This window comes from Pyxicephalus adspersus, chromosome 6 (genome assembly GCF_032062135.1).
Source record: "Pyxicephalus adspersus chromosome 6, UCB_Pads_2.0, whole genome shotgun sequence".
In the NCBI taxonomy this organism is placed as follows: Eukaryota; Metazoa; Chordata; class Amphibia; order Anura; family Pyxicephalidae; genus Pyxicephalus; species Pyxicephalus adspersus.
This window is the reverse complement of record NC_092863.1, coordinates 85,381,247-85,401,821: the sequence shown is the minus strand read 5'-3', so window position 1 is coordinate 85,401,821 and position 20,575 is coordinate 85,381,247. Positions and strand designations below refer to the sequence as shown.

Sequence of the window (20,575 nt, the reverse complement as noted above, 5' to 3'; positions counted from 1 at the left end):
CTCACAGCACACATAGTAAAATCACATATACGGTACACAACACAAACACAATGTAAACAAATGTTATATTGCAATCCGATTGTCATACATTGTATGACAATCGGATTACAACTGAAAGGAAATACTCACCCAGTGTCCGCAGCTCTGCTTGCTGGTATCTGTAGTGAGATGCAGAAATCCTACATTATGCTATGCATCTCTCCATGGATACCAGCAGCTGCAGCTTGTGTGCCTGTGTCTCTGTGTGAGGCACAAATCCCCCCCTCACAGCACTCGGAGGATGAGTCCTCTTCCAGTGATGTGAGGAAAATTTAAAGGCATATTACAATGTAATCTGCTTCTAAATGTTTTTTACAGTACAAAAACGCCACACAACATAAAAATAAAAGTACCGTACATTTTTAATTTTATTTTTAGATTACATTGTTGTCTATTATTTCATTATTGTTTTAAATTATTATTTATATTTATGTATTATATTATAATTTATGATTTTAATATAATAAATAAATATATTTATCATACCCGGGAGTTAATCCTAAGAATTACAAGCCCACAATACAAACAGGGTTTATTACATGTGTTTATGACTGTGATGTTGGTTTTTAATGCACATAAAATATTTTAGGACGCTATTTGTTTCAGAATCTTTGTTTTCTTCATTTCCCTTCTCCAAAAAACTGGTGCGTCTTATGGTCCGAAAAATACGGTATGTTTTCTTGCAAAATGTGTTTTTATAAATAAAACCTTTCTGCTCGCAATTTTACATATAAACTTTTGCTTTAAAGGACATGGTCTTAGCACAGAATGCAGGGGGTCAGGCGTGTAACATACATGTGCAGGGGTAATAATTGTTTCACTAAAGAGGTATAATTACAAGAAAGTTGTTAGATGGTGTGGAGCTCTGTGCCATATGCTGGGTGTTGCAGATTTCCCTGACTATGGTAGAATTTTGCACCCTCAGACACATACATTTTAGCAAATCAATTAAAAAAAGATAAAACAATTTTATATTATATACTTTTCTTTACTTGTAATATAGACAGACTGCAACCATTTTGCCTGAGCTTTCCTTAAATTTAGAAAAATTTAGCAAATACTGCAATCATCAGTAAAACATAAACACTAAAGAGCATTGCACATTTGCAGATACATAAGCATTTACAAATCAATTAAAAAAAAGAAACTATGTCATTACATATACTTTCTTTCACATGGAAAATATTACTTAAAAAAACTTTATTAAATAGTCATTACCTACTGCAATCATCATCTAACGAGATAATACATACTCAAGAACATGTAATGCACAATATAGTATAGAAGTTCAGGAGCATATAACGTAATAAGTGTAAGGGTCAGGTATGTGAAATGTACAACTAATTTTATATAGCGCAGGGTTTTGGAGTGTTCAACACAGAGTGCAAGGGACAGTAATTTGTACATGCATGGATTGTAGAATGAAGAGTGAGTAAATTAAATCGTGCTGGGGTCAGGAGTGTACAATATAGAAGAGTGTAGTAGCCTGCAGTATTTAATGCAAAAATTAGTTATCTAAATAAACATCCCCTTACATTGGATGATTGCATGATCATATTTGTCCTTCAACCTTACAGAAAGAATAGGTACCCTGTGTGTTTGTTTGGTATTTGCAAACACTTTATATGTAATTTTTGTGAACATTTTTTTTTTATTTTATGCTCTGCTTAAAAACAAGCTGAGATAAAGGTTTTTTTTTCTTTTTTGTAAATGCACTAAACGTGCACAATTCTGTTATGTCAGATATCTCCTAAAACTATAGCCACATTGTGGTATTGGGTTCTTCAGAAAACCGTGATTTGTATAATGCCATCTTTGTATGGAAAGGAAGAGGTTAGTTTTAAAAGATAGTAATGTGTGTTAACAGATGTTTGGTGTTTGATATTGGTGTGTTATTTGCACCAGAGATAATAACATTTGATTTTCCAGTAGTTTGAGATTGCTGCGATAAGATTTCATGGGTATTTATGGGGACATTCTCAATTCAAACTCATTTGAACTGGTGATATCAACCACTATCAACCATGAAACTGTTCCTTGTTCTGGATCTCTTTGTACTTCATCTGCTCAGCTCTGATGGTAAGACATTTTTTCCTTATCTCTGCTTCATCATTTCTTGCTAGGTAGAAGACATTGCCCATTCTGCTGTATTCTGAATAATGTGATAGCCTAGTTCCATAGCTGCTAACTGTACCTTCCCTGTTTGGTAGGATGCATAGACCTATATTATATAGTGGCCAAAAGTGTTTTTCTACACTTAGGGTTAGGTTGAGATAGGTGATGGGAACAAATGTCCCCAGGTGGCCTCCAGCACTGTGTTGGTTTTTCATGAACCAGCGTTTCAACATCTGACACTACCGCCCTCATTTATTTCTTATGAGGGGCAACTGATGAGACTATGTGTACCAGCATACAGGAGCGGTAACTGCACCCTGAATTTAGCCAAAACTGTTCATTCAACCATAATGATTGCATTTGTTATTTTAAAAACACAGCTTAACCAATGTGCATGCATTATTTTCTCATGGTAAATTGGGCATGATTGTATCCTTTGCCTGCCTATTTGTGCTAACAGTTGTCCCTTTTCTCCCTCCTAAGAATGTTGCAAGTCTGCCTAGTTCTCTTAAATCATTCCATAATATGCAAACCAAAATTTTTTAATCCTTTTTCCCCAGAGGAACTTGTATTATATTTTTCAGGTCTCAGGAAGCCCCTGATAAAATCTATATACCTCCATAATACATTAGTGAGGTCACTAACCTAAATAATTAATAATAAGTAAATGTTTAATAATTAGGAATAAATAATATGGCATACCTAGCATATTTGACAGCATGGGCAGATAACTGTTTACACCCATCTGTACATTTTTATTATATTCTTTAAGGATGAACGAAATTAGGAAATCATTTATCATGAACGATTTAGGACCTGTGGTAAATGTCACAAGTGAAAAAATGTTTTAAAAATATGTATTTTTTCCATAATTTAAAAGTTATAGTAAGGAAAACACATTTTCTAAAGCCACCAGTTGAGTTTTGTTTGTTTCCCTACAAAGGATTTTTGCAGCAAAATGAAAATCACTTGCCTATTTCTAATAATCTTGGAAAAAATTATTAATAATAACAGAAATGAAATGCTGACAGTGTAAATTATGGTGTTCTTTAATATTAGTCAGCATAGAAATACCCCTTGCAGAGTTGGTCAGTTTTGGACGTCTATTTACCAGTGGTCATTGTTCAAGGAACTCTGATTGAGAAAGACTGATTAACATTGTTTCAGTGAGCTTACTTGTAGTCCAAATATGTATATGAGATGTACAGATATTAAATATATGTATCTGGAAATTTTCTTTCGTGAACAAGAACAAGCAGGAGGCACCATGTTGCCCCCTCCTTTACAGGAAATTATAGCAGATAACTCCATCAGTTGCCTAGTTATCTGCCATGGCACATTATTAAATGACCACTGTACACACACTAGAATTTTGCAGAGACAGTTATCTAGCCTGTGCATATAGCTATACTCAGCCCCTAAACTTTACCAGGCTTTAGACCTAACTGTGTACAGTATGAACCCAGTCTTTGGTCATTTGCATAGAACAGTTTGTTGACTCTAAAAATAAGTGCTGTGCAAGCTCTTCTTTTAGCCTGCTCTTATAAAGATATATCAGTTTTGGTTCTTTAACCCATTCGAAACAAAAATGGTCAAACTCAATGGACAACTTTTGTCTCTCTTTTAGATTTCTTATGTTTCTTTAGTCCACTTAAAATTAGTTTATTGCTCACTGATGGCTCTTACAAAAGCTGCATCTCAATTCAGGTGTAGTGATAAAACAAGAAAAGAGGGAAAAACGTCCTTAATAATGACAAAGCAAATACCAAACTGAGCTTTAAACACACTGGACACTGATGGCTTCTGGGGGATGAAGGTTACCTGGGCTAATTTGCTGCAGAGATGCATGGGATGGCTTTGCTGTCAAAGAAATTATTCCATAGGACTATCCTGGATATCTGTCAGTGATCATTATCCTGGCATTTCAGCAAGATCACTGACCTAAAAGTGCAAAAAAGATGTAATTGTAGTATTACTGTTTCCAAATTTGGCTTTTTTTCTCATTGAACGCACTAAAACAGAGTTTCAGCACTGTTTTCTAAATCCATAAAAGTCTGTTAGGGGAACAGCTGTCTGTGAATACAGGCTGCACATGCATGATTCAATACTGGACAGTGGCTGAGCAGCCTAGGTGCTTGGGAAGTGTCATCACATGCAGCGTGAACTGCGGGACCCGTGACAACATTTGAGGAGGGCCGGCTGTTTAAATGTCCCTGTGATTACATTCTGCTCATGGTGCAGTGATACATGCCGGCTGGGCTGCGGAAAAGGTAAAGGAGAATTACAAAAGCAAATCAAAAGCCCTCATTAAAACTTTCCTTACTCTTTTCCTCACATACCTCTGCATATAGTGCTTTCTATGCTCTGCATTCATTCTAAACTTGTATTCTCAGTTCTCCAAAGGACGACATTCGGCCATAGATACTAACAGCAAGGAAAGGAGTCGAGAGGATTTGTCGGACGAGAATTGGACAAAACTTTGGAACTTACTATGAATATTTGCCTTAAATACAATAAATTAAATTTATGTTAAGAACTGAATATATAATTTTTTTTAACAAAAGATTACCAAGATGTGAGTTCTGGCACCTTTTTTCCTACAAAGAAAGCACTGGTTATACTAAATATTAGGAGATGTCATTTGTTTCTATTAAGGATGAACTATTACTGCAGTATATTTCATTGTAATCTTTTTGTGCTTGGCATCTAAAGACAGGGCACATGGTTTGTGCATCTAACTGCAGTGATGTGGATCTATCAAGATAACGCATATGATACCCTTGGCAGTCAAGTGCAAATTTTAACCTCTTCTGATGCTTTCCACTATATCCATTAAACTTGTGTCAGTTAAATATATGTACAAAAATCACATTCCTAAATACCTTAAAGTTTTTGTTTTTTTTTATATGATGGAAGTTTCCAGCACAGAATGCCCATTTTGGCAAAAATTATGTGTTAACTAGCCACAGCTTTAGGTGTAGAACTGTTTTTAACCATGCAAGCAATTACAAAAGAAGGACACATCACTGTATGTATACTTAAAGCGTACTTAAACTCAGAAATTTCCCTTTACATAAAAGGGTAGACAACCCTTTTATGTAAAGTAAAAATTCTGTTTGTTTGTAGTTTTTTTAAGCTCAACACCCCCTAATTCTCAATCGTCTAGGCAATTGAGAATAAATAGGAGCGTAAAGCCTCCCAGTATACCTACGTCACGCATCCCGGGAGGCTCTTGGGTGCTGAAGGAGCCTTTTCGTGAAAAGGGAAAAAAATTGCTGATCCCACGCATGTGCAGTAAGATTAGCATATTTTTTTCCAACCTACATCACCCACTCTTGCGCCTGGGTCGGGTGACGTAGGAAAAAGAACCTGGAAGAAGAGTCGAAGATGGGGGCGCCCGGCACACTGGCTCGGAGACAGATTCCAGGACGATGCAGGACCTAATAAAAGATACCTCCAGACCGCTCGACTAAGCTGTGGAATTCAATTTTTTTTTAGCGTTTTTCAGTTTACTTGCTCCTTAACTCTTGAAAAAATCATCTGACTCCTTTCATTATCCCCTGCTCCCCCTATGGTCTCCTTGTTAAAGTAGACTGTCAAATAAAATTGAAGGTCTGTTTCCTGCCAGATCTATCCCTAACCAACTACTGTATATGTAGGTGAAAAATGTAATTATAGTTACCCTACCCTTGTCTTCTGTATCACTGATCATGAGGTCACTGTCCTTCCTAGTCCTTCCTAGTCCTTCCTAGGAAGCAGGCAAAATCTTGTATGAAGACACTCTTGCAATGGATTGGAGAGTCTTCGTACAAGATTTTGCCTGTTCTGCATTTAAAAGAACTCGACCAAGAAAAGTGACATGATTCATACCTGTCACATTTACCTCCTCCTCACTAAAACACAGAGCCTCTCTCCTGCATATGCGGGCAGTTCTGATTCTGGGCGTACCCTTTAGCAGCTTCACACAATCCACTGGCCAATCAGGAAATAGCCTCTAAATCTTCCCTGGCTATTTAGCTAGCTCAACACTGCACTCAGTGTTTAGCTTCGCGCAACGTGTCTCCATTAGTGCCAAGCCCCTTGTTAACTTCTTATTGCCCAGTCTTTTGTTTCCCAGCCATTTCCCTTCTGCTGTTCCAGTGTTCCTGTCTGACGTTGGATAACCCTGTATCACCTGTGCCTCCTGTTGCTTTCAGTGTCTCCTGTGTTCCCTGCGTCCGCAGTGGCCTCTGTGTCACCAGTATCTATTTACTGGATCCCTAGTGTTTGACACCAGGATTGTGACCTGACCTTTCTTGCTTGCTGCCTGCCTCGACCCCGGCCTTCCTTGACTACTCTTCTGCTTAGTGATTTGGTACTGTGTATCTTCCTGCCCACCCCGGTGTGCCCAAGGACCGCAACCAGGCAGTAACCAGCAGCTCAACATCCTCACCACTAGAGGCACTGGAGAAGACCTGGATGCCGCTTAGACTCTGGGCCTTGCCCTTCTCAGGGCTAACACCATTTTCGTGCAAGCCATAGCACCCCCTAATGGTCCTGTCTCCCCAAACATGACATTACCTAGGCACTGTGAATGGAATAAAGACTGCTGGGGATGTGCTGGGCTTCCAATAGGCGACAGTTTAATGGTAAATATTTAAATGTGTTAAGTAGTATGGATAACTTTGATTTGAGGCTTATGTCTTTATTCACACAGCTGGCAGGATAAAAATAATAAATGGAAATGAAACTAATCCACATTCCAGACCCTACATGGCTCTGATAAAGTACGGAACAAGGTTTGGCGATGTTATATGTGGAGGCAGTTTAATACATGAAAGTTGGGTGCTGACTGCTGGTCACTGTCGAATGTAAGTACATCTGCTTTTATAGCTATCTAAATGGGAATCTTCTGTACAACCATGCTTGTAGTGAAATTGTACATGCTCATGCTACCTAAACCACTCATGGTCTGAGCATGATAAATCCAGCAAATGCAACCTATTTGCTTAGTTTAAAGTCCGGTAGTATACTTGATTATGATCTATAGCAAAGGAATGACATGCAAAACGTAGAATAATTGGATGTCTGTATATAGGTTGAGGCAGACACACAAAAGAAGAGAATTATATAAGCGTATACATGGAACTATTTGTGCCATGCACCCTTAGATCATGTATTGGGTAGTCCTCATTGGTTGGAAACTGCATAAAAGATGTCTTTAAGTGGAGCAAAAGAAATTGTACAGGACTGCAGTCTAGTCAGGGCATTTAGCAGAAAGTCAAACAACTAAAGTCAGATATCAAGACTGAGATAGAAGTAAGGTCAGAAAAAGAAAATGTCTGGGTTCAGCAGCAGGCAGACAAGAAATTGTAAGTTAGCAATAAGGGTCCATAAGTGCAGAATCCACTTTCATAATGGACATACACAGTGTATAACAGGCAACAACATTCGGGTCTAGGACAGTACAGTGACTAATCTGCGTGCCAGGCCTGATAATCTATATATAAAAAATTGGATGTATGTATGTATGTGTGTGTATATGTGTGTATATGTGTGTTCCACCATCAGTCGAAAACGCATGGGGACATTTCAACCAAACTTGCTATACATATGACCCATGTGAGTGCACCAGTCATCTTTGTACAGCGCTGTGCTATATGTCAGGGCTATATTTGTATGTATGTATGTATGTGTGTATGTCATCACTAGGAAACTCATGGAGACATTTAAACCAAACTTGCTAGACATATGACTCAGACTCATGTGAGTGCACTGCTGATCTTTGTACAGCGCTGTAGTATATGTCAGAGGTATATTTGCATGTATGTATGTGTGTATGTATTGCTCATTGACAGTGTGCCTTTTGCTTATATTTTCACTTACTGTAATAATGGCTTCGAGAAAACGAAAGGCAATTGGCCGAATGCAATCAAAGGCGCAAAAAATGAAACAACACCATAGACGAGAAAAATCACTATAGCTTTATTTGATTTTCCTGTATAATATAAGATTGCAATAAATAAATACCCAGGCAACGCCCGGTAATCAGCTAGTACTATTATATAACAAAGTGTGCCTAGAAGTAAAATGCCTAATTCCTTATGATGTTTGCTGTACTCGTACAGTAACATTGTTCTATTCCATGTTTCATTCTAATTACATACTCTCTAGGTTACATTTAGACATAAAATACCATCTCTCATATATAGGTGGGGGGGGGGGTTGCATGTAACTATGGAATCCTATCTAGAACTCTATTTAGAATCCTTTTTAGAATTTAGAACTCTTAGTGTTGGAGTTGACTAAAATATTAACTTACAATAAAATTAGTATATTATATAATTCAATGACAAAAAGTTAATTACTACTAACAAAAGAAAGGTAAAACCTAATATGTGATGGCACATGTATGATTTATTAACTTTCATATTGGTTCTTTGTCTTTAGGCTAGGGAGCGTCACAACTATTATTCTTGGTGCCCATGCCAAAGACAAAAATGAGAAAGAGCAGCAGGTGTTTCGTTTTCCCAGGGATTATACGCACCCTCGCTATGATGAAAGCTGTTTTTGTAATGATCTTAAACTATATAAAGTAAGTGTACATGACAAATAATCTGCTATTAAATTGCTCTTAATTATGAACATACAATGTTTTTTATTACAGTATATTGTGACATAGCTTTATGACAACCTTTTCCAAGTTATTCCATATAAATATATGTATTACGTGTTTATTTTTTAAAGCAGTACTGTAGTAAATTATAAAGTTCAACCTAGTGCTCTGTCCCCCACTTAAGATTGTAAATTAAATCATTATCTGGTTCAAAAAAAAAAAAAAGAACCTGTGAAAAAAAAATGGATCTGAAGAACAAAATTCTTTTCTCTGTAACTTTTCAGAGATTCAGATTTCATGTACAGTAGTTAGAGTAACAATGTATAAACATATTTACCATTTTGTTTTAGAATGAATTTATAACTGAATTAAATAAAATGAAAAAAGTTCACATTAATGTGTTTTTTTTACTACAGACAGCACCTTCATTTAATCCTAAAACCTTTCATGCATATTTCAGTTACCTAAAGCAGCAAAACTGGGAGATGCTGTTAAAGTTTTACCTTTGCCACAAACATTTGCAGACCTAGAGGATGGAACTGTATGTGAAACCGCAGGATGGGGAGAGACAAAAACCGGAGAGGAATCCAAATATCTGCTAGAAGTTAATGTCACTGTCCTAAACAGAAAGAAATGTGCTGAACGTTATATAAGTTATGAATACAAAATAACAGAAAATATGATGTGCACTAAAGTGGGACCTGGAGGACAGGATACCTGTAATGTAAGTATGGTCTTACTTATCTATTGTCTGATAAGGTGCAGACTACACAATGGGAAAAATGTGCAAACTGAAGCCCTATTATACCCGTATCACCATCACTAACACAACCACCGCATCCAGGTTTACACAGGTATCTTGAAATGGTAATAGCACCTTTGCAAGGTTATTGGAGCTTTGCATTAGTTTGTTTTTTGCCTCATCTATTTTGTAGGTACCCCAATCTGTTGTGGTCATGCCCACAAATGCACTTACTTCATTTTTTTCTGCTGTATCAGTATCCCCTTTATTCACAGGATGGAATGTTAGCATGAGTTACTATATTCAGACTTACCAACCTTAGTGACACCACTGATTAAAGGTATTGGTTTGGGCATAGGACATGAAACAAGACAAAAAGAACCAGGGGAAGGGGGGGAAATGCAACTCAAGGTCAATGATGGTGGAGGTTGAGGGGGGCATTTATGAACTGCAGTGTATAAATATCATAATTTGATGGCCGGTTTTTTTGGTTTGGTTACAAAACAAGCATGCATGTTCCTGTGTTAACCAGACCACCCAGCTTCAGTATTATGGAATCAGTAGCTATTTGTTAGGAAATGTTTATCAGGCCGGCAATTCCATACTGTGTGCCACCGCAATATCCCACACAGCCTATCTTGTGCAGCAATGTCATTTGCAGCAGTAATGAGAATAAAGAAGTAACAACAGCCCCTACTTCTCTTTAGTGGTGCAACCTGATCTATGGGATCGGCATCCCCAGCAAACACTATAGGCCTGATTTATGAAAGCTCTCCAAGGCTGGAGAGAATACACTTTGAGAAGTGAAGCTGGGTGATCCAGAAAACATGGAATGGATTTTTAAAAATCATTAGCTATTTGCTAGTAAATGTTTTGAATCCTGTACCAGATCCATTCCAGGTTTGCTTGATCACCCAGCTTCACTGAAGAAAGCGTATTCTCTCCAGCCTTGGAGAGCTTTCATAAATCAGGGCCATTGAGGCTGGACATTTTATAGCTTCCCTGCTCCCAGTCATCAGTGCCTGTTGTAGTGTTATTTTAGGCTGACTTGCTGCTGATTTATGTATTCACTTGATTTACTATTGCTGACCATTGCATGTTCCTGACCTATGGTTTGTATGCTGTCTGGACTGACCTTTGCCTTTGACCCTGTGACTTGTGTCTTGCTCTTGAGTACCTTGTCTGGTGGATGGATAACCTGTGAATGACCTGATGGATAACCTGTGAATGACTTCTTGCTCTGTATTCTGGACTTGTCTCAGTTGGAATCTTCCCTAGACATCATCCCTTTGGAGGCAACCAAACTGGGAGACACAACCAGTCTCCCGAGGCTGAGCGGGGGCTTGAGTGCGTCATTAGATTGGGGTACTTGTGTCTGGTGAATATTATTGCTGGACCAGGGCCTTACACCTTTGCTTTTCAAAAAAGCAATTCCTACGCTTGCTAAAGTTTGTGAAATTGGGTAAAAATATTGTATTTTATATGGTACCTGAACACAAACTTCTTTTTCTTCTGAAAACTGAGTTTATACCATATATAATTTTTGTTAAAAGAAAAAAATGTAAATGAATACTGGATGTATTCAGTAAAATTTGCAAAGTCAAACCAACCCAAATACAAAATAATTATTAAAATGGTTTTCTTTTCCCAGGGGGATTCAGGTGGTCCTTTAATCTGCAACGGAGCATTGTCAGGAATTACATCGTTTGGGCCAGCAATTTGTGGACAACCCAATGATGCCTCTGTCTTCACTCGCCTGACTCGGGAATATGTTGAGTGGATACATAATATAATCAACAAACATAATTAAACTCTCCTTTTAAAACACTTGTTTGCTTATTCTACCATATCAGTTCAGTTTTTCAAATCTTTTGTCAAACACATGAGATCTGCATGAAATCATCATTTTTTCTCCATTTCTTTTTATGTGTTGGTTAAAGAGACCCTGTCTCTTTCTGAATTTGAAGTGATTACTGCTGGGAAATTTGACTGGCACAGTTGATTACATAGCAGATCCACAGTTCCCCCTCCCTTCTGTCATATCAAAACCTGGTCCAGCTCCTATGCCTCCCCTTGCATAACATTTATGTAGCCACCAGGGGAGGAGAAATTTGGAATACTACAGGGTATACTTGAGTGATAGATTTGAGTTTGATGGCACTGATGAAATCACATTCAAAATTATGTCATTTGGCAACAGCCCTAAAGCATTTATATGTGTACTTAAAATATGCTAAATGTACATATAATGGTATAGGAATATTGTTACTAACATGCGCACTGATCACTGTGTTGGGGCAAAAATAGTGCAAGTATTTTTGTTATAACCTGATGATTTCAGTAATTTTATGGGTGTATTTATAAATTCTTCACTCTTAAATTAAGCCAAGATTCAGACATTTTTTCATTCGTATGCAAGGAGATGATATAGCATTTACTTTTATGGCTTCTGTGCTTTTTTAATCATTGGCCTTGAAGTGGCAGATCGAGCCTTCTTTTAAATATTCAATAAAGAAAGCACTTAATGAGGATTTGAATGCACTCAAACAAAATATTAGACAAATTGCAAAATTACAAGCCAAGAATTTATACATAGATCCCTTTGAATAATGGAGTGTGCAGATCAGTTTTAGGTTTTGTCAGTCTTATTATTATTATTATACAGGATTTATATAGCGCCAACATATTACGCAGCGCTGTACATTAAATAGGGATTGCAAATGACAGACTAATACAGACAGTGATACAGGAGGAGAGGACCCTGCCCCGAAGAGCTTACAATCTAGTAGGTGGGGGAATTTCACACACAATAGGATGGGAGATATGTAGTGGTGGGAAGTAGTGGTGGTTTCAATTGACAGAAGAAGACGGGTAGGCAAGTTTGAAAAAATGGGTTTTGAGTCTTAATTTTCTGGCATGTTTTTCTGGGACAGGGCTTAAGATATTAACTACAAAGTTTAGCATTTTCAGAACAAGGTCATCAACGTTAATCTATATTTTTCTCTTTTTATGACAGCTCTTCTCTACATTTACAATATGCTTGCAAATTATTGTTTTTTAATGTTTCCTTTGTTGCTTAGATTGCTTTATCTGACATTTCTAGCATGGTCATTAAACTATGGTTGTTTGATAAAGAAAAACAAATACTATATAAAAATGTTTCATGCTAATAAAGTTTTCCATTAGGAACATTTGCTTTGTGGCTGTTATATTCCAACCTTTTCAGATAGATAATACTTGTATTTGTAATGTAGCATTTGATTATGTCATATTTTTATAGTGTGGGGTGGGAGCAAGCTGATCTCTGTATACACTTCATATCAAGAAATGTTGTCCTTAGGGTATGTATAAAACTTACAGCAAAAGTGTTTTAGTACTCAAAATTATCATCAAAATGCCTCATGTATAAGTAGTCTAAGATGGAAACTTTCTGTGAGGCCACCAATAAGATTCTGCCATTTCGAGTTTTAGGAAACCGAAGGGACTACTAACAATAATACGAGCCACATACACAGTCGTTCACTTGGTCACATCCTCACGGTGCCCATTGTCCTTTCATTTCTGGTACATCAGAAAAGTAGTGCAATCAATCATGTCAGGTAGAATTCAATCACTTTGCCTATCAATAACTTTAAATGCTGTATTTTTGCAAAAAAACAACAGACATACAATAGGCCTGTAAAAATAAACATATGGGGTTCCTTACGCAGAGCATGCAATGCATTATAAATTGAATAGATTCAGGGGTCCCTGTCAGTAAATATTTTAGCAGGGGCTTGATCAGGAAGGGAGCGCTGACCCTAGAAACTGGCACTCTGATCAAAAATAACAAGGTCACTGCCAAAGATCATTCTAGACAATTGATGATGGATGATTAGTACAGGATAGCCAAATACTCTTGTTAGCAGCATAGCAAAAGGGCAATGCCCAGATCCCACCAAGAGGATCAGAGGGCAAAGATTGACTCCTGCTGGGTGAATAGGTGGCAGAAACAGGACTTTGGGTGCATTTCAGGGCCTATTTGCTTAATAAAGAATAAGTATCCTTTTTAAACACTTTTTATTAATAAATTTCTATTTAAACAGATCAGCAATGGAAGTAATGGTATTTCTGTCATGACAGTTATCCTTTAATATTTTAGCCAACTTTGTGGTATGGATTACTTCAGAAAACCGTTATTTATATAGGATCCAGCCTTGTATGGAAAGGAAGAGGTTTTGAAAGATAGTGATGTGTGATAACAGACATACAGTGTTTGATATTGGTGTGTTTTTTGCTCTAGGGGTGATAAAGTTTCATCACCCACTCGTCTAAGATTGCTGCGATAAGATTTTATGGGTATTTAATCATTCTCAGTTTGCAGCATTTGCACTGGTGATGTCTGACTATCAACCATGAGACTGCTCTTTATTTTGCCTCTCATTGCACTTCCCCTGCTCAGCTGTGATGGTAAGACATTTAATTTTTATTCATGGATATTGTGATATTTGTTAGGCTGTATGTAATGCTGATTCTGCTGTATCCTAAATATTAGGATTACCTAGTACCATAGCTGTTAGTTATGCCTCATTTGGAGGGATTGTCCCCATCTGTCCCTTTTCCCTTCCCAGTTGTCCATGTTTGGTCTGATGTATTGACTTCAATAAAACATATTATTTAGGGATCAAAAGTATTTTTCTAATTTCAGATGGGTGGTGGGCACAGACAGGCAGCTCCCTGCAGTTGGCATCTTCACAGCTGCACACCAGCCTTAACCACTGCACTAATTCTTGATTCAGTGTTTCAACATTTGATACCACCCAACCCCATTATTATCCTATGAGGAGGTTTCTGATAAGACGAGTTAAAAAAAAAAAACAAAAAAAAAAACACTAATTTAATATGCAATGTAGTTGGGGCATGTGTGTATTCTTTGCTTATATAGTTCCAATCTCAAAAATTTTAGATGTGTCTAATTCTTTTATTTACTGCCTTAGTATTTTTCAATCTTTTCAACCTGTGAAATATTATTCTAGTCTTAGAGTCTAAGTTTGCAGTATAGCATAATAATAATTAAGCATAATTGCTAAATTGCAATACATTTTATATAGTGATTATTTGTCTGCCTGGGCCACATTGGCAGATCATTTTTCACACTCTTCTGCTCCGCACAGCATTTTTAGTAATAATTGGGTGGAGTTGGGTGGAACAGACATTTTTGTCAAAATATAATTGCAAATTATTTACTTTTTTGCAAACCCTAAATAATAATAACATCTTTTGGGCACACCTTAGATCCAAACATGCCTTTTTTTGACTGCTCTGTTTCCACAGTTCAGTTATTTCTTAATTCACTATGCAAACATATGAAAGAGGAAGGTTTTATGGTTGCCATCTGTTCTGAAAGTGTTTAGAAATAGCCTGGAAAACCTTGCTATGAAAATAACAGCTACATTTTTACAAGATAATTTTTGCCTAATATTTATTCCTAATTAGTACTGTGATATAAGAAGTGAACCCAGCTAATTTCTTCCAAATCATGTTTAGCAGAGAAAAAATTGTAAAACTCCAATACTTTGTCAATTTGGATTTGAACTTGTTATATGTGGCTTTGCAGTCTAATATTCTGGTAAATAATTTAAATTAAAACTTAAATGTATTAATTTAAATGTGTTAAGTAGTATGGATAACTTTGATTTGAGACTTATGTCTTTATTCATACAGCTGCCCGGATAAAAATTATAAATGGAAATGAAACTAGTCCACATTCCAGACCTTACATGGCTCTGATAAAGTATGAATCAAAGTATGGCGGAATTATATGTGGAGGAAGTTTAATTCATGAAAGATGGGTGCTAACTGCTGGTCACTGTCAACTGTAAGTACATCTGCTTCCATATTATTTATATTGCCTGGACCACCTTTAGCTTTGATTATCACACACATTTATCGCGTTATCATTTTAAGTAGCTTAGGCTCTGCCATCATATTTATTTCTATTCAGAGTTGCATTATTTTTTGCCAGGTTCTTGAATTGATGATGGAAGAGTCAGATGTGTAAAGTCTTTACATCCAAAATTCTCAATTAGTTTAGGGTCTGGACACTGTGAACACATGTATGAAAATTATATGACATTCTCCCTAAACACACCTTGAAAGATAACCATGCCATCAGGAAAGAAAAAATACATTAAAAAATGTATAATATATTTAGGTTGTCAGCTATATAAATTTTATGTATCAGCAAAATAACACACAACAGATTCCACCATGTCAGTATTAATTTTCCAAAAAATAAACCAAAATGGAGAAGTCATGTGTGAATAACTAGGTACACTGCATAATTAAATTGTTTGTAGAACCATCCTTAGAAACAATAACTTGTAAACAAGCCATACTTGTTCAGTCTTTTTCTAAGTGTACTGTCATGAACTTTTACATTTACATGCTAACTAAGGCCTGAGAAATGGCTTCTTTGCAATTTCTCTGACCACTGCACCTTGGGGTGAATTTTTCAGGATGTCCACTTTTGGGAAGGTTGGCAACTGTCATGGATGTTTTTTACTTGTCTTTCTCAATGTTGAATGATGGACTTTAAATTGTGGCCCTATAACCTGGTCTTCTGTGTAACTTCTTGTAGAATGATGGGCACCATCAGTGCTTCTCATTGCTAATGTCTTTCCTCCTTGGTGTTGTGTTAACACACACCTGAATGCTCCATACCAACAAACTGCCATGAAGGCAATACATTTTGTCAGCCTCAACATTTCTAATGTGCAAATTTTTTAAATTGGTGCCGCAGATCATATACTTTATAAATCTATGTTTGTTTTATCTGTTCTTGTATGGGTTTCCTGCAGTGATTTGCAGGGGGCAAAGTGATGGCAGGTAGGAACACTGTATGTCTGAATTTTTCTGGTAGAGCTCTGTGAGCAGTTTACACATTCCATATCTGGATATAGGGGAGCAAATGGAATAGGGATAATGGATTGTTCAATCCGCCAGCAGAGCAAAATAACTATACTAAAGGTAAATGTCGATATGTAACTTTTTGTGTTGAGCACCCCTAGATCATGTATTTAGGAATCCTCACAACTTGCAAACTGCATATAAAATAGCCTAAGGTGAAGCATAAGACATTTTACAGCACTGTAGTCTGTGTCACAGCATTTACCAGAAGGAAGGTATTAGAACAGAGACAGATATAAGGTAAGAAAAAAGAAAGGTTTGGGCTTAGCAGCAGTCAGGCAAACAAATGTAAATTGGCAGTGGGGGTCAAAAAGAATTAAGCAGAATGCACTTTCATAATGGACATGCACACTCTAAAACAGGCAACAAATTTTGGGTCTAGGACTGAAGTGACCAATCTGCATGCCAGGCCTAATAATACCAGCGTGCCTAGAAGTACAATGCTTAATTCCTCATGATATTTTCAGTATTGAAGGATTCATAAATCCTGTCCTTTGTTCTAATTACATACTCTCCTCAGGAGGTTATATTTAGAGATAAAACTTATATGAACTATATAAGTTAAAACTTATAAAAACTTAATTTCTTATATGTAAATGTGGCCTATGTGCTTTAAATTGTCTGATAGACATTGGACAGTATGTAAGGGTGTAACCTATACAATCCTATCTAAACTTAGAACAAAGGCAGAGTTGACAAAAATGTTACCTTATGTTATAATAAAATTACTATAATATATAATTCAATTACAAAAAGTTACTTACAATGCAACCAAGCATGGAAATATGTGATGACACATGAATGATATGATGACTATCATATTGGTTTTCTGTCTTCAGGTTGGGAAGCAAGGTAACTGTTATTCTTGGTGCCCATGCCAAGGACAAAAATGAGAAAGAGCAGCAAGAGTTTCGTTTTCCCAGGGGTTATACACACCCTCAATATAACAAAGCTCATTATTTTAATGATCTTAAACTATATAAGGTAAGTATACTGAACACATACTCTGTTCTTGAATTGTTACTGAAATTGCCAGCCTTCTCTAGTTGTTGCTGTTCCATTGCAGTTGACATTAATATCCCCAGATTTAGCTGATTTAGGATACTGGAGGACGTGGGTTAGATCATTCCCTATGTCATGTGACAGTTTTGCATCTAGCGGCTGCTAGACCTCAGCACATGGAAATAGTTCACAAGCTCCCTCAAAACCAGGACAAATATTGTTATTGATATTCCAAAAAATATTTAAGTCCTCAATAATCACTATCTGGTAAACCAAAATAACAGGTCTTGAAGAGTCTGAGTTTGTAGGATAATATTTTGTGTAACTTTCAGATTTCAGATAGATATATTAGAATTATATAAACATATTTACTGATTTTGAATTAATTCATAATTAAATTATTTAAAAAAACACACAAGGTCACCTTTTTTTGACTACAGCCACCCTTCATTTTATCCTAAAAATCTTTTATGTATATTTCAGTTACCTAGAGCAGCCAAACTGGGAAAAGCCGTTCAAATTTTACCTCTGCCAAAAACAATTTCTGACCTAGAGGATGGAACTGCATGTGAAACAGCAGGATGGGGAGCGACAAAAACTAAAGATGAATCAGAATATTTGCTAGAAGTTAATGTCACTGTCCTAAACAGAGAGAAATGTGCTGAACGCTATTTAAGAAAAGAATACGAAATAACAGAAAATATGATGTGCACTAAAGTGGGACCTGGAGGACAGGATACCTGTAATGTAAGTATTGTCTTCTGTTAAGGTGTACACTACTGGATGGAACAAATGTGTACAATTACCAAATTGCAGCCCTATTATACCCCCCCCACACACACACACACAAGCACCACCAATACCACGACCATATCTGGATTTATGCAACAGGTATCCAGACAATACCACCCTTGCAAATTCAATAAATCTTTATATTATTTTTTTTAAGGCTTTTAGGAACTCCATTACAGGTTTGCTGGATCACCCAGCTTCATTGATGAAAGTGCATCCTTTCCAGCCTTGGAGAGCTTTAATAAATCAGACCCCCTGAGTTACCACATTGGGTAAAACCAACCCTAGTGACACCAGCTGATCAGAGTCGTTGGTTGGGGGATAGGCCAGGGAAAAATTATTGAAGGAAAAGGGAAAGGGTGCAACCCAGTTCTGCACAGGGACCCAGCATTGGTTGTGTCTACTTACAGAACTGCAGAGGATTTTCTTCTACTACTGATCTCATTCTTTATATCCTTTAAAAAATAAATACTGTAAAAAAAAGTATAATAACATGTAGACTAGGTGTTTTCAGTAAATACTTGTCTGCAAAAGCAAAGTAACCTACATACAAAATAAATATTGTGTTTTTTTTCTAGGGAGATTCAGGTGGACCTTTAATCTGCAATGGAGTATTCTCAGGAGTGACATCATTTGGGCCCAAACAATGTGGACAACCCAATGAAGCTTCGGTCTTCACTCGCCTGACACAGGAATACATTGACTGGATATATAGCCTGATCAACAAACGGCACTAAACTCTCATTATGAATCATGTGTTACTTCTTTTACCATTACAGCACAATTTTCCAAATCATTTCTCATCTGTATAAAAGAATAATTGTTTTCTACATTAAAGAGATCCTGTCTGTCAATATGTTTGGAGTGCTTACAGCCAGGGGATTTGTCTGTTGATCCCTCCCTCGGGTCAAAACCTCCCTTTCTAGAAGTATTAATTTTACTTTCTGTGCTGACCCAGCTCCTATGCCTCTCCCTTCACCTCCATACAAAAGCTTTATTTAGCTGCTAGGAGAGGAGAGAATGGGAAAACTCACTGACTGGTTGATTCATAGCTCCTTAGTGGCAATGCATTTAAAATTGTGTCTTAAACCCTTTTATTATCTACACAAAATTTGTTAAATGTGCTTATAATCTTTTAGGAACATTAGGCCTAATTTAATAAAGCTCTCCAAGGCTGGAGAGAATACACTTTCACAAAGCTTGGTGATCCAGCAAACCTGAAATGGATTTCCTAAAAGTCATTTGCTATTTGTTGGCAAATGTTTTCAATCCTAGACCAGATCCATTCCTGGTTTGCTGGATCACCCAGCTTCACTGATGGAAGTGAATCCTCTCCAGCCTTGGATAGCTTTAATAAATCAGGCCCATTGCTGTTGAAATGCATTATGCAAAAATAGTGCAGGTATTTTTTGTATGACCTGAAGGCTTCAGTACTTTTCGGGGTCTATTTGTAATTCTTTATATACTTCAGCCATTTTTTTATTCACATCGGGGGAAAAGATATAGTATTTACTTTAATTACTGCTGTGCTTTTTTTATAATTTTCCACCAATTGGTGGTAAAATGAGTCTTATGGGGATTCAAGTGCTTCCAATGAGAAAATGTCTGAAATGACAGGTGAGGAATTTGAGTAATGGACTCAAGTTAAGCAATTGATGGATTTGAGGATTTGAGTAAAGTGTGGAGATAAATTCAAAATTCTGTCAGTCTTAATATTCTGGAACAGGGCTTGAAATATTCACAAAGTTTAGCATGTTCAGAAGAAGGTCAGCAGTATCAGAATCCACATTTATCCCACGGAAGCTCTCCTCTGAATTTACAATATGCTTGCAAATGCTTTATCTGACATTTTTATCACACTCACTAAAACAAGGTTGTTTTGTTGATTAAAGAAAAAACTTTACTATGTAACAATGTTAAATGCTAATAAAGTTGTACAATAGCAACTTTTACTTTGTAACTGTCATATTTCAACCATTTTTTGTATACAGTACATGTGTAATGTAAATCAGTGGTCGCCAACTGGTGGTCCACAAGAAAATTTTGGTGGTCCGCGGCTCTGGCTAGTGCACCCCCCAGTGGGGTCAGGAGAAGGATGTCTGGGGGGGTTGCACCGGGTGTAGCCGCGGACCATGTCCCCCGTATGGTTTGTAGGCTCAGGGCTGGTTGTGTCTCTGATGTGTGCGGGTTCTGGCATCATGACATCACTATGGGGGAAGTTGCTTCCCCTTTGAGTGACACGTCTTCCTGCACATGCGCGGTCTGAAGTCTGTAAGTTTAGTGGTCCTGAGCTTTAAAAGGTTGGTGACTGCTGATGAAGGTGTAGCATTTTATTATGTCAC

At 37.0% G+C, this 20,575-nt stretch overlaps 2 protein-coding genes across 2 annotated transcripts; both read left to right on the top strand.

Moving 5' to 3' along the window:
* The first annotated feature begins 2,053 nt into the window (after positions 1-2,053).
* LOC140334225 (duodenase-1-like) lies at positions 2,054-9,415 on the top strand. The gene is made up of 4 exons (XM_072416441.1): positions 2,054-2,118; positions 6,851-7,004; positions 8,584-8,728; positions 9,166-9,415. Exons 1-4 carry the CDS (start codon positions 2,064-2,066, stop codon positions 9,277-9,279), a joined length of 468 nt encoding a protein of 155 aa, XP_072272542.1. The 5' UTR covers positions 2,054-2,063; the 3' UTR covers positions 9,280-9,415.
* Positions 9,416-11,308: 1,893 nt separating this feature from the next.
* On the top strand, positions 11,309-20,179 carry LOC140334224 (granzyme A-like). Its single transcript, XM_072416440.1, has 5 exons — positions 11,309-13,940; positions 15,195-15,348; positions 17,279-17,423; positions 17,925-18,188; positions 18,812-20,179. Exons 1-5 carry the CDS (start codon positions 13,886-13,888, stop codon positions 18,968-18,970), a joined length of 777 nt encoding a protein of 258 aa, XP_072272541.1. The 5' UTR covers positions 11,309-13,885; the 3' UTR covers positions 18,971-20,179.
* Positions 20,180-20,575: the final 396 nt, after the last annotated feature.

Bases quoted from the DNA above. Each gene is read 5' to 3' on its own strand.
- LOC140334224 (XM_072416440.1), top strand. From the start codon at position 13,886: ATGAGACTGCTCTTTATTTTGCCTCTCATTGCACTTCCCCTGCTCAGC. The intron at 13,941-15,194 runs GTAAGACATTTA...TTATTCATACAG, and splicing joins TCCCCTGCTCAGCTGTGATG to CTGCCCGGATAAAAATTATA. The intron at 17,424-17,924 runs GTAAGTATACTG...TGTATATTTCAG, and splicing joins ATGATCTTAAACTATATAAG to TTACCTAGAGCAGCCAAACT.
- LOC140334225 (XM_072416441.1), top strand. From the start codon at position 2,064: ATGAAACTGTTCCTTGTTCTGGATCTCTTTGTACTTCATCTGCTCAGC. The intron at 2,119-6,850 runs GTAAGACATTTT...TTATTCACACAG, and splicing joins TCATCTGCTCAGCTCTGATG to CTGGCAGGATAAAAATAATA. The intron at 7,005-8,583 runs GTAAGTACATCT...CTTTGTCTTTAG, and splicing joins ACTGCTGGTCACTGTCGAAT to GCTAGGGAGCGTCACAACTA.